The following is a 13,242-nucleotide window of genomic DNA, read 5'->3' as shown; positions in this document are numbered from 1 at the left end:
AGCCAGCATGGCCAATAATGATTGGAGATGTACTCTTAACATCTGGAGGGGCACACGTCCTCTAGATCTGTTTTGATAAAAGTACTGAAAAGATTTGAGCCTAGTCAAATTGCCACAAGTGTCTGTAAAATAAAAACTGCAGAAATACCAAAGAACTCTAAAATTCTCTTAAAACGCAAACAACACAAGGGGCTGGTTTAAAGTAAGATGTGTAGAATTAACTCTAGTTAATTTAAGACTTAAATAACCATGAAAATACCATGGTTTGGGTTCTTAGATGTTTGCAATTTTTCTTCAGTAAGTAATTGAAATTAACTTACAGGTCATATATGTCAGGCTTAAGATATTGCGACATCTTATTGGAGCAGCAGTAAATACAGCACTTTTGGGAATAAACTGCTTTATCCATGTATCCTAAAGCACTCTTAGTAGACCATGCCACACAAATTCTAGCTCAACCAATTTCTCATTTTAATAAAGAAGTTTCAATATGTCCGCTCATTCAAAAAAAAAACACAAAATGAATAAACTCAGCTGATGCAAAATAAATAAAATTATGGGGAGTTTATCCATGCCACAATGGCCCTCCAGCATGACAAGGGAGAAAAAGATAACTGGGAGATGACCATTGTGGCAGAGTAAAAGTTGAAAGTGTAATATTTGGTAGCATACATTGAATGCATTATAGAATGCACCTATAGGAGTAGCATCAGATGTGAACAAATTTATTAACAAAATGTGGTTTGGTCTATTAGTGCAAAGTGAAGGAAACAGTGATTAATGGGATAATTGTGAACTCTCCACAAAATAAAAAGTGCCCATGAGAAATGGGAAAATCTTAGTACTTCCGTTAAATCCATGAAATGAGCATACTCCATATGGTTGCATTAAGAGAACTCTTGGTACAATCCTATCTATAAATGTCTACTCTGAAGCAAGTCCTATTGAATCCATGGTGCTTATTCTGCGATAAATATACCAGTATGTGGAATTGCTGTCCCAGCCTTTGTGGACCTCAATTCATGTTTCCCATTAGTGGTGCTATGCACTATTGGGTTTACTGTCACTCGTTGAGTGGACTATCATGATAGCCATTGACTGCAGGGATTAGTCAATGCTGCACTTTGAATTCTGGCATTTAAATTGCACTTTTACACCTCTGCCTTAGGTCTTAACAGATTCACCTCTACCCTCAGTGGTATCATTTATGAACTTTAGGATGTATGTTAGGGATTTTAACCAGATGGGCGGGGTATAAATTATAAAATTATAATCTAATACTACATCAATATCATTTGTGGTATCCTTATATTCTGTTCCCCAAATACATAGAAAAACTTGAGCTCCTTGGGAGTTGCTTTTCAATGGCTTTTATTTAAGTTTGGGCAACTAACTGAAAAGTAACAATATGGGGTGGGTATATTTTAGATCAGGCTTCCTCAACCTCAGCCCTCCAGATGTTTTGAGACTACAATTCCCATCATCCTTGACCACTGGTCCTGCTAGCTAGGGATCATGGGAATTTTAGGCCAAAAACATCTGGAGGGCCGAGGTTGAGGAAGCCTGTTTTAGATGCTTTCACCCACTCTTCAGACAACTTGCTGCTTTCTCCTCTGGTCAAACCTCAGAAAGAAACAGTCTCTTGGACTAATTCTTTGCTCTCAAACACCTACCTCTTCCTTAACTTTCCAAAGGGAAGGGAGCCATATATGTGCAGTTGGGCTTGAGGCTGAAAGTTCAAGAAAAATGTTTTCATAGGGCTTTCTCAAGGGAAAAGAAAAGTCGTAGTGAAATCCCCACCCATATTTCCATAATGCAATATTGGTTTGAAGTACTGAATTAACCATATATCATCAGGAGAAGGTGAGCATATGTTCCTCTGCCTACATTACAGGTACCGTAAGATTATTAGGATAACCCAAGGTCTTAATTTAAGAAAATAAATCTAGCTATGCACATGTCAGACCATCTAAGGGGAAGGGGAAAGTTAACTCCTTGATGATAGATATACGTAGTGTAATATAGTAAAGGGTTATACTGATGTTATACTGTACTGTTAAATCCTCTCAACCTTTCAAGTTAGACTGAGACTGCTGAACCCAAGGTTACCTTGTATTATGGATGAAAGCACATACATTGCCTGGAAGGAGGTATGCTTTTATTCTCGGATGCAGATTTACAATTTAAAACTGCTCTAAATGGCCTATCTAGGGGTAGGAAATATCACTGATTATTGTCACTTGGTCATCCAGAGCCTAGGCTTATTTCATCAGATTGAAATGAAATTCTTTTCTTTTTTTGTGGAAAAATAAAATAAAATACAATGACTTACATTTCTGTTGTGAGAAGCAACACTTCGAAATCTAGTTACTTTTATTCTTTTCTACTTTGATCATAAAAGTAAATTGCATGATTATTTTATTAAGTTGAGCATTCGTGTACCAGTATTATTATTATTATTATTGGGGTTGAATCCAGAATATTCCATCCACAAAAATAAGGGTTGACTGGAAGCAACTTTCACCAATGCTCTCTGCGGCTCCCCACACCATTTCAAATGCTGCAAAGTTCCCCCAACCTGCTGCAGCAGATTTAGCATGGGAGTAGAGGGGGAAAGGAATTACTCTTTTGCCTTCCATTCATGCTGGTTGAATGACTGGCTGATTAACCACTGCCTGTTAAGATGAGCCTCCTTTTACGCAATTACAGTCTGTCTCTTCTACTGAGCTGTCCACACTTCATATTGTGTTGCATGGCTCCCAGGCTTTGAGTTGTTGGGGAAGAGATGAATTGCTGGGGTAGGAAAGCCAAAAGATGTCAAAATGTCTTATTTTAATTTTAAAATGAGATTTAAGTGTTCTATAGCCATAACATTTTGATACAAAGTTTACCGTCCTGAAATTTCATCATGTCTATATTTGAAAATGAAAAACAATAATTTACAATTGTGTGTCTTTTACAGCTTTCATACCAATCACTCTAGCCTAGCCATTCTCAAACCAAAAGTTAAAATGTTAAAATTCATTTAACCTCTTCAATAAGTAAGGGGGAAATCTGTCATCTGCTGAAGCCTTTGCAAAGTTCATGATGTTTTTAAATCATGAAGGGATGCTGCAGCAACTGTAGAGCAGTAGGTCGCTCATACTGGTCCCTGTTTGGAAAACAATAGAAAACAATAGATTAATTTATTGTGAGTAATTGATATGCTTCTGTCAGCAAGATAGATTTATTACTTGTATAGTAATAAATCCACTTTTGAAAAACTTGTCTCTCATGGGACAAGGTGAGCATCAAAAAGTTGTGCTGGAGCTTTTATATTCTTTTTTAATGATTGAGGCTTCTTTCTTGTCATTTTGACATTTTAAGGGTTTGATTCCTGTCAGTTCTCTAATGGTTTTATGGCCTTTGCCTTGGACAAAAGGCTTTAGTTCTTATTAAAAGAAAGGGGAAAGCTAGAAAAGCACCTGTCCCTTCTCTTAAATAATGGTACCATCAACCCAGTCTGACAGTTTATAGGTTTCAGATACCACTACAAAGAAGTTGCAGAACATACTCCTATCCACTTTTACAGGGGACAAATGGTCCCAGACATGTGGAAGGGGGATAGTCAGCCTTTCCTGATTTCAAGCAGAACTCTTTCCCAACCCCTATCTGCAGGTGCCAAAGATTGGACCCCAGACCTTTTCTTTGCCATCTACGTATCACACCATAGACCTAGTGCAATTTCCCTTACCTTTTTAAGGAACTCATTGAACTAAACATTTTACTTAAGGAAAAGATAATGAGTAAAAGGCTATCTCTATAATATTTACAGATATTTAATATATCTCTTAATAACTACTTACCTGGTCAAACACAGATGAACAAAATCTGATGCTTTTCTCGAGCAATGGTTGGGTAAGGAAGGCATGATTCCCCTGTGAGCACCAATATAAAACATGGCTGCTATCCTATCCATGGAAGCTAGTGGTGGCTTTCCTGTGGCCATCTCAAATACAGTGCAACCAATGCTCCAGATGTCTGATTTTCTCCCATAGCCAGATTCTTTAATCACTTCTGGTGCCATCCAATAAGGAGTGCCATGCACTGATTTCAGTGGTTCGCTGTGGACATCAGTCAGACTTACATAGGCTAAGCGCTTTGCACATCCAAAGTCTATGAGCTTGATGACACCATTGGGCATCAGCATGACGTTGTTGCCTTTAATATCTCTGTGGACCACACAGTTTTCATGCAAGTATGCAACCCCTTGTAGAATCTGTTTCGTATATTTACAAAATACTATTTCAGGCAATGGCCCAAATCGATGAATAATACTGGAAATGGAACCACCTGGTACAAATTCCATGAAGATACTCACTATGTTGTCTTCTAAACTTGTTCCAAGGTACCCTACAATGTTGGTGTGTGTTAGATTTTTCAAAATCTCAACTTCGTATTGCAGTTTCTGATATTCCTTCTCAGTCCCAATTTGGTCACAGGTAGTCAGTGCTACTTGTTTCACAGCTATTAAATGTCCTTGGCTTGTAAGTCCACAATATACCTAAAAATTAAAAATGTCTATTTTGGTAGTGGAACTACAGATACATTCCTGTATATGCACTCACACATGCTGTTCACATGCATCTGATTTAATTACAGTATAACTCATCCTGCTTAAATTATGTCTGCAGTTATATCTGGTATTCATTTATTTCCATAGAAAATATGACAAGGTGGTATACCACATAAAAGCATAATACTACAATAATAGTAAAAATATCAATTACATATTACTGTAATGAAAATTGGTTGCCCCACAAAAAAAAAAATCATACAGTGGAACCTCGGTTTATGAACACCTCGGTTTATGAATTTTCGGTTTATGAACACCGTGGACCCATCTGGAACGGATTAATTCATTTTCCATTAATTTCAATGGGAAAGTTCGCTTCAGTTTATGAACGTTTCAGTTTATGAACAGACTTCCGGAATCAATTACACCCATGCTTCAGTTTATGAACGCTTCAGTTTAAGTACTCCGCGGACCTGTCTGGAACGGATTAATCCACTTTCCATTACTTTCAATGGGAAAGTTCGCTTCAGTTTATGAACGCTTCAGTTTAAGTACTCTGCGGACCGTCTGGAACGGATTAATCCACTTTCCATTACTTTCAATGGAAAAGTTCGCTTCAGTTTATGAACGCTTCAGTTTATGAACAGACTTCCGGAACCAATTGTGTTCATAAACCGAGGTACCACTGTATTCCAAAGCCTGACAGAACTGGCTTCTGGTATACTCTTCTGCTAAAGAAGAGACATGCCCAGTTCATACTTAAGCCCTTCTGATCACAAAAAAGATTCTCTGTGAGCATATAATAGTTATTCACTGAGCAAAATAAGCACTTTCAAATCCAACCCCATGTTTGTCATGCAGGGCTTTTAGGTGAGTACCCTCATCTGAAAGCTATGAAGAAATTGACAGTAAATAACCCAAGGCCAACCTTTCTTCCATCATAAAATTCAGTGAGGCATACATACACAGGCTTTATAGGTGGTATTCCCATCTAAGCTCTGACCACATTCAGGCCTGCTTAACCTCCATGTTGCATAACTGAACACCCCCTTCTTCCCTGTGCACCTGCTAAATTTGTGATCGGGTTTCCCTCACCATCCCCCAAACAGATTTGTGGAGAGTATGGGGTGTGTACAGTCTGGTGGAAAAGGGAGCGGTTCCATTATCCAAATGTAAATTATTGCACAACAGAATGAGAACACTGGATACTGCCCACAGTGTCTTTCCACCTACCCTGGCAGACTCCTTCACAGTTCTCACCAATTCTGTGGTTCACCCAGGGGTTTGGATGGCTTCCCGAAATGCACAACTGCATTTGGAAGCCTGTTCAGATAATATTTTGTCCTATCTAGTCCCATGACACAAAGCCCAATTTATTTCCTTTGGAGAAAGTAAAGCAGCTTTAATCAGGGATGCAATTGTGGTGGATTCACAACACCCACAATTGTACATTCTTTACTTTCTACTTAGAAGCCAGTATATTGCTGGGCTGATGGGAGTTGTAGTCCAAAACATTTGGAGGACACCATATTGGTGTGTGTGTGTGTGTGTGTGTGTGTGTGTGTGTGTGTGTGTGTGTGTGGTTGTTTAGAAGGACTGGAATTATAATTAGGATTGATCAAAGTTTATTGATGCTAAAATGTCCTTTGGGAGATTGTGAATACAGTTTGAGATAACAGGAGCGTTATATATACTCCCCATGTAACTTACTGTGCCATAGGCTCCTTTTCCAAGGATTTCACCTTTGGTCCACAGGATAGGTCCTTCACCAGCTACATTGTTTTCTGAAAATGTAACCACATTTAGAAATCTGTTTTCTCTACTGGATTCGAGGAAATCTGGAGAAAAATTCTGTAAAAAGATGACAGAAGAGCAAACCAGAACACGTTGAATGAGAAATAATGCAAAGAGAGGCTTGAGATCAAGGTCATTTACGGTATATTGCATGTTGAATAGACCTTATTTCTTTCCTGAGAAAGAGACCAAAACTCTTCTCACAGCAGTCTTGAGATAAAGATTCCTGCTGTTTAACTTGGTGATTGGATCTACTGAGTGCTGTTAGCACAGAATATTTACACGGACCTTCACATATAGAGATGGTGTACCTCTGAAAACCACATGCTGGAGACAGCAAAGGAAAACCATTACTGTACCTTCTTGGTGTGCTTGTCAAAGTATAGAGACATTCTGGACTAGTACAATTATTTTGTTCTGATTGCTATTTACAAATGGAAAGCTAAGGCTGTAAGGAAAGAGTTGCCCAAGATTACCTGAAGGATTTCTGAATGGTAAGAAATTGAGGCCTAGATCTCCAGGCACAACATGTTCTAAATATTGGACTCGCTTTCACTGTTCTATTGCTATTAAAGATACATATAAATACTTCAATAATTACCTTACAATTTCTAACACTTGCTGCGCTGTTTCCTTTACTCTCAGTGTTTCCATTTTGTGTCACAGCATCTGCATTTTTTGTAGCTATTCTATAACGGTCGCCATCTGCGCTATCGAGAGAGAGCAGTTCAGATACTGAACAACAAAATGAGTCTTCAGTTATTTCTTCACTGCAGATCAGGGTGTTTTGATATTCCTGGGAAACAGAGTTTGCAGGAAGGCAAGTCCGTTCCGTTGATAAGCCAACATTTTCAACTTGTGGGCTTTGTGGAGGAGGTGAGCTTACTCTGTTTGGAAAACATAGTTCAGGGGTTTTCCTTTGATTACCATCACAAAACAAAACCTGTTTTGCATCCAGATCCTCAAGGCAAGCAGTTGCTCCAATTTTCACCTGCATTAAACTTTTGTTCTGTGCTACATTTATATGTTCATTTGTATCTTTTGCATAGTTTAAGAAAGGAGCATATTCTGCATGAACTTTAACCTTCGGCCAAAGTAATTCCTGGACATTGATGGCAAATGCTTTACTAATGAAAGCATCGCCAGCCTCTGAAATGTGATCCAATGAGACTTCTTCAATAGTTGACAAATTTGAATTAGGAATGACTTCATTTTGTTGAGTGGGTAGCGTAAACTCAGTAGAAATTGGAAGTTGCTGATCATCATCATTAAATTGTGCTGTACTATTTATTTGCCCTTCTGTTTTAGGGTCAATCACACTTTCCTTCTGCTTCTGACAGCAACCCTCTAACCCAGATATCTCTCTTTGCCCCAGATCCTTCTCCTTCTTGTTTTTAATGCCAGGGGAATTCTTGTGTGATTTGGGGCATGTTTTATTCTGGGCATTTCTTATTCTGCTGCTCTTCTTTGCACTGAGATTATTATATTTATGTTTCATAGCAGTGCGCCTCCCAGCTGGAGCAGAGTGCACATTCCTGCAGGAACTGCTTTCACAGCCATCAGGCTCCCTGGAATATGCTGGAGTTCCAAACATTTCATAAATGCCAGGGCCTTTGTCACTTGAATTTATTTCCTTGAACATATCACTGTACTTCAGGTCTACGAAGTCTATTGAAGACTGTGCTTGTCTTACAGGAAAAGCAGTGGTGGTTTCTCCTGAGCTAGGAATTTTTTTGGAATTGCTGGGAAGCATCTGCTTTGGGGGTTTCTGATTGTTTTGACCGAAGCAACATTTATCCTGCTGAAGTTTTTTCTGAAGTTTTGAGGAAATCCCAGCCTTTGCATGAGACAATCCTAGTCCTTGAGAATGAGAAAGGGGATTCTTTACCTTGTTAGCGTGGTGTTGGATAGAACTCTTGCCCAAAAGAATAAAATCTTGAGGCATTTTGGTACACATGCTAGCCTTCAAAGCCAAGGTGGTTCTGTTGCTGTTTACTTTACATTTTTCACTCCCTTTATGAGCAAATACGTTGAAGCTGTGGCTTAAGTTAGTTGGCATGCTCTTTCTTTGAGCAGAGTGTCTAGAAACATTGGAGATTTGATCTGGTTCATGGCTAGATATTGTAATATGGCTAATGGGAGTTGCTTTTGCAATATTGCTTTCGGCAGCTTCAGACACAGTGATGTTCTCCATCACTCCCAAGTTGATTGCTGTACAAATACTGCTTTCAGATTGTTCAAGATCCATCAAAGTACTAGGAACAGCAATCACTGAAGCATGATCTTCTGTAACCGCGCTTTGCAGACTTGAATGCATACCAGTATTTCCTGGTTCAATATTCATAGTATTTTTTGCACATTCGTTCGGACCGGGTTTCACTTCTGATGACTCTGCTTTATTTGACTGTAGCTTAGGACCACTCCTTTTTGCAAAATATTTCTCCCAGTTCTTAGCTTCGAAACTATCTTGATGTCCCAAAGAAGAACATTCATATTTTTCTGCCATATGTACTACTTTGCTTTGGCTGAAGTAACCATCAGGATGGTCAAAACTACAGTCTTTGTTTGTAATACTTAAATTCTCAAAGGTTGCCAAAACCTGATGCATTTCACCACTGAATACTTCATTTCTTATATCTGCTCCATATTTGCTGCACTCAAACTGCAGTTCAGTTTCTTGGGCTTTGGAGTATTGAAAGGTCATATGACAGTTATCCAGGGTGACTGAGTGTGGATCTCCAAGGACGGTGAAGCCATCTGTTATGATTTTGTGATTCTGGTCCTCAGACTGAGGGTCAGTATGCTTCGTAGGAACGGAATAGTGGTTCAAAATATTTTTACAATCAGCATTTTTATTAGCTTTGTCTTCTAAAGGAGGAAGCTGCACCATTCTTATAGGCTGGAATGCCACTGGTGGTGACAGGTTGAGCTGGAAGCATAGAAAAACCACCTATTAATGAATCAGTATTGTTCAGGAAGTTGTTAAATGAGTTCAAGCATGGATACCACTCCTCAATAAGAGTGGCTGGAGAAACACAGCCAGATGTGTGGGGTGGTAATAATAATAATAATAATAATAATAATAATAATATAGTGTTAATACTCAGTTTTACTTCTTAAGCCTTGCATCAGACATTTAGTTTAGAATGGAGTCACCCATGCATACAAAGAGTGGGGAAGGGGGAGTGAGAGGGATTGAGAGAGAGCAGAGGGTGACTCCATTCTAAAGTCTTTCTCTCTCTCAACAATTTTTTGGCCTTTGTTTTACCCTTTAGTCTTAATATGTGAAAGCAAAGTGATATGGATTGGGTTCCAAAGGACCGAGCAGGCTTGTGGCAAGAGTTTTGTACTACCTTTGTTTTATTTATTCCCATGTTCTTTTTTGATGTTCTGCTAAGACTGGAAATTAACTGTATTTGTCTTATTGTTTGTTTTACATATTATAATTTTGCTAGAACATAATTAGCCCAAACTTTGTATTGTGAATTGACCTGACTTTTGTCTTCTTTCCCAGCCATCTGTCATTAACCAAATATAGGGTTGCTGCCTCCTGCAGCATTATCTTTGTGCTTCAACAGTACAACTTAATCTGTGGTTTAATGCTTGGGTGATTATACCTTAGACAAGTTATTGATCTATCCTGCCTGCTGCTGATTCATCCTAAGAGATAGTGGTTCTTAATAGGCCATAAACTTTCCTTTCCTTTAGAAATGCAAAAGCATGTCCCCGCCATCACACTATGCTCAGGGTTTACTTTTCTGTCACTTTTATGAGGAGAGGAAGTGAGACAGGAAATTATTAAGTATAGGAAATTAGCCTATTCCCTTCTCTTGAGATAACTGTCACAATGTTGCTAATTTAAAAAGGAAAATGACGACTTTGACACTTTCTTCCAATCAGATGATTAAAATAATTGGCTAAATAAAGAGAAAAATAGAATAAAATGTATGCTTACTTACAAAAGTATTTGAAGTCATCTGGCTCTCTTACTTGTATTAACTGTGGCTGGGGCATCGTCTGCACTCTGTCTGCAGATGACAGCTGTTTTCCCTACATATGGTGATCAACTACACAAAGAGCTTTCTAATTACTATGGTTACCCAGAGCAGTGCATCCTCCCCTGTCCAGAGCAAAGCCAGTAACCCTACAGTGTCATTTAATTGTATGATTACATGAAAGGAGGTTGCAGATTACAGGTGGTAACAATTATTTCTTAATAATAATAATAATAATAATAATAATAATAATAATATTTTAAAATTATAAAGCAATATGAAGGGGGCACTCATTAAGAGTGTATGCTGATGACACCCAGATTTCTCTGTAACAGCTGAATAAAAAAATGTAATAAATGTGATCTACTGAATTGAACTCATCTAAGATTTTATGAGGATGTCCTGCTGGTTATTACATGACCAGCAGATTGTCCCTTGGTGACCATATTGAAGTTGGTCTTCTAAGCTCTAAGCTCACCCTCTAGAATGCACTTCCTTGGGCAAAGGCAGTAATAACTTTCACCCACTCCTTAAAAGCTTGTATGTTTACCCACACTTTACTGGACTTCGACTCTTAATATTGTTTTGTACACTGTTCAGTTTTATATACTGGTAGTTATATACGATAGATTTGTTTTTATCTTTTTGATCTACCTGTAGTTTTGGGAGGTTTTATTGAACATCATTTTTTTAGTCCTATGGTAAACCACTTGACACTTTTATTAAGTGGAAACTGTGTAAAGTTGATGGGGTCACACCTCCTCCAAAAGAGCAGGTATGTAGCTTAGAGGTACTTCTTGGATCCATTGGTGTTGCTTGAGGCTTAAGTGCCCTTGGTGGTGCCACTGATGCCTGTAATCCAGCTACTCCTGGAGGCTGAGTCTGGTGGATCGCTTGAGCTCAGGAGTTCGGGGCTGCTGTGGGCTATGCCGATCGGGTGTCCACACTAAGTTCGGCATCAGCCCAGCTATGCTTCTATCAGGACAGGCATAGCCTAACTTATGTTGTCCATGTTCTTGTAACCTTAGGTTATTGGATTATTTTCTGCATACCTTTGATAATAGCTTGACAACTTAAGCTGGTGCAGAACTCAGCAGCCAGGCTGGTCACCAGGGCAAAATAGTCTGAGCGCACCACACCAATCCTGGCCTGACTGCACTGGCTACTAATTCGTTTCTGGGAGCAATTCAAAGTGCTGGTTTTGACCTATAAAGCTTTATGTGGCTCAGGACCTCAAAACCTCAGAGACTGCCTTCCCCCCATAGCTGCCAAGTTATCCCTTATTTTAAGGGATTTTCCCTTATGCTGAATAGGCTTCCTCGCGAGAAAAGGGAAAACTTGGCAGCTATGCTTCCCCCCCCATATGAACCAACCTTGACCCTGTGATCATCATCTGATGTCCTTCTTCATGTGCCCCCTCCATGAGAGGTCCACAGGGTGGTAACATGAGAATGGGCTAGTGGTGTCTCCCCATTTGTGGAAGGCTCTCTCCAGGGAAGCTTGCCTGGTGCCAAACTTGCATATCTTAGGCGCCATGCAAAAACACTGCTTGCTCACCAGGACTTTAAGTTTTAATTATCTATGGCCTTTTTGCATGAGTGGGATGCTTTAATTAAGCTTTATAAAAATAGAATGTTAAAATATTTTTCTAATGCTGCCTTTAATGCATGCATGCATATGTTCGTTTCCTTAAAATATAACATAATAAACTATAAGCTAATGTTGCTTAAATTGCCTGCAAAAGTCTAGGGTAGCAAATCCAGTGCTGTAACTTGTGCTTTCAAATATTTTTTCCATCCATCTTCTAAGTCAGTAGTCTTTAACTTGTCAAGAGCAAGGACTCACTCAAGATTCACTCCTGGCACAACAACATGGACTTGCATCCATGAGCTGAGGGAAGAGAGGAGCTTTGTGATGAAGAATGAAGTCCATATATCCAGAGTGAAGGTTAAAGGGACAGAGCCCATTCACCTGGTGGTGGAGCGCAATATGAGGAAGAAAGAATTATGTTAAAGTATGCTGGTCTTCCACTCATTTATAAATCCCTGCCACCAACTGATGCATAATATGAATTTAGCCCAACACTGATTATTCTTATACAAATTGGACTCCCAATTGTGTCATTAACACAAAAAGTGCAAAATTCAATTAGCTAATACCACTGCAGTAAAATGTGCTCATATCATCCGTAACCCACTGAACTTCATATGCGAAATGCGAAAAAGAGAAAACAAAATAAAAAATGAAGTAACACTGTGGTTCTGGCTTACCTGCAATTTGCTTCTCCCAACAATGACACTCCAAGCATGTTAGCTTATAGTTCCCCAGGTGTATAGGACCCCCAGTGTTCTGGCCTTGGCTACAGAGCCCACTGAATGATTTCTGCTTCAGTCTCCCTATCCTCATCCCATGTACACAGCTACATTCAGACTGTTTAGTTTACAGGCTGTCGCCAAGGCAACTCTCCTTGGGGCATTTTGTATGGTGAATTGCCAGTCAAGCAGACTCAGCTGGCTGGGAAAACAAATGCAAGAAACCCACATCTCCAACTGATTTGCTCCACCAGCGCAAACACTCTCTGGGTTGGAGCCAAAGTAAACTACTTTTTTTTTTTGGCAGCACTTCAGAAGTGCACCACGCTCATCTTACTCTCTGTTCTTCTCATTTTACAAATGACAATCAAATGCTGAAATGCGGCAGCAAAGGACCACCCAGGTTCCAGCAATCTGTCAGGGCAGGGATGGATGTAAGGTAAACCTGGCTTTATGACCAAATCTTTCCCATTATTTTTTAATTATTAATCACCAGGGCTTCGGCTGCACTTCATAATTTTTGCGTGCACCCACATGATGATGATGATGATGATAATAATAATCCATGACAAAATGGTTCTCCGTA

The 13,242-nt window shown here is 39.2% G+C and overlaps 1 protein-coding gene across 3 annotated transcripts; it reads right to left on the bottom strand.

Annotated features, from left to right (window-relative positions):
• Positions 1–2,355: 2,355 nt before the first annotated feature.
• On the bottom strand, positions 2,356–12,755 carry MAP3K19 (mitogen-activated protein kinase kinase kinase 19). 3 transcript variants are annotated; one of them, XM_088652057.1, is made up of 6 exons: positions 12,615–12,753; positions 10,309–10,416; positions 6,951–9,278; positions 6,266–6,406; positions 3,846–4,543; positions 2,356–3,151 (listed from the first exon to the last, which is right to left on the bottom strand). In XM_088652057.1, exons 2-6 carry the CDS (start codon positions 10,324–10,326, stop codon positions 3,094–3,096), a joined length of 3,243 nt encoding a protein of 1,080 aa, XP_088508183.1. In that variant the 5' UTR covers positions 10,327–10,416; positions 12,615–12,753; the 3' UTR covers positions 2,356–3,093. The 3 variants fall into 3 exon arrangements, with proteins under 3 accessions (XP_088508183.1, XP_060135365.2, XP_088508191.1); XM_088652065.1 differs by having other exon boundaries at positions 2,813–3,151; positions 4,361–4,543; XM_060279382.2 differs by lacking the exon at positions 10,309–10,416 and having other exon boundaries at positions 12,615–12,755.
• Between the last annotated feature and the right edge of the window lie 487 nt (positions 12,756–13,242).

Source organism: Zootoca vivipara, chromosome 1 (genome assembly GCF_965207765.1).
Source record: "Zootoca vivipara chromosome 1, rZooViv2.hap1.1, whole genome shotgun sequence".
NCBI classification, from domain to species: domain Eukaryota; kingdom Metazoa; phylum Chordata; class Lepidosauria; order Squamata; family Lacertidae; genus Zootoca; species Zootoca vivipara.
Note: the sequence above shows the minus strand (reverse complement) of the source record. Positions and strands in the feature narration are given on the sequence as shown.

Bases quoted from the DNA above. Each gene is read 5' to 3' on its own strand.
- MAP3K19 (XM_088652057.1), bottom strand. The intron at 4,544-6,265 runs GTAAGTTACATG...TTTAATTTTTAG, and splicing joins GAAAAGGAGCCTATGGCACA to GTATATTGTGGACTTACAAG. The intron at 3,152-3,845 runs GTAAGTAGTTAT...TTTTCCAAACAG, and splicing joins GTTCATCTGTGTTTGACCAG to GGACCAGTATGAGCGACCTA.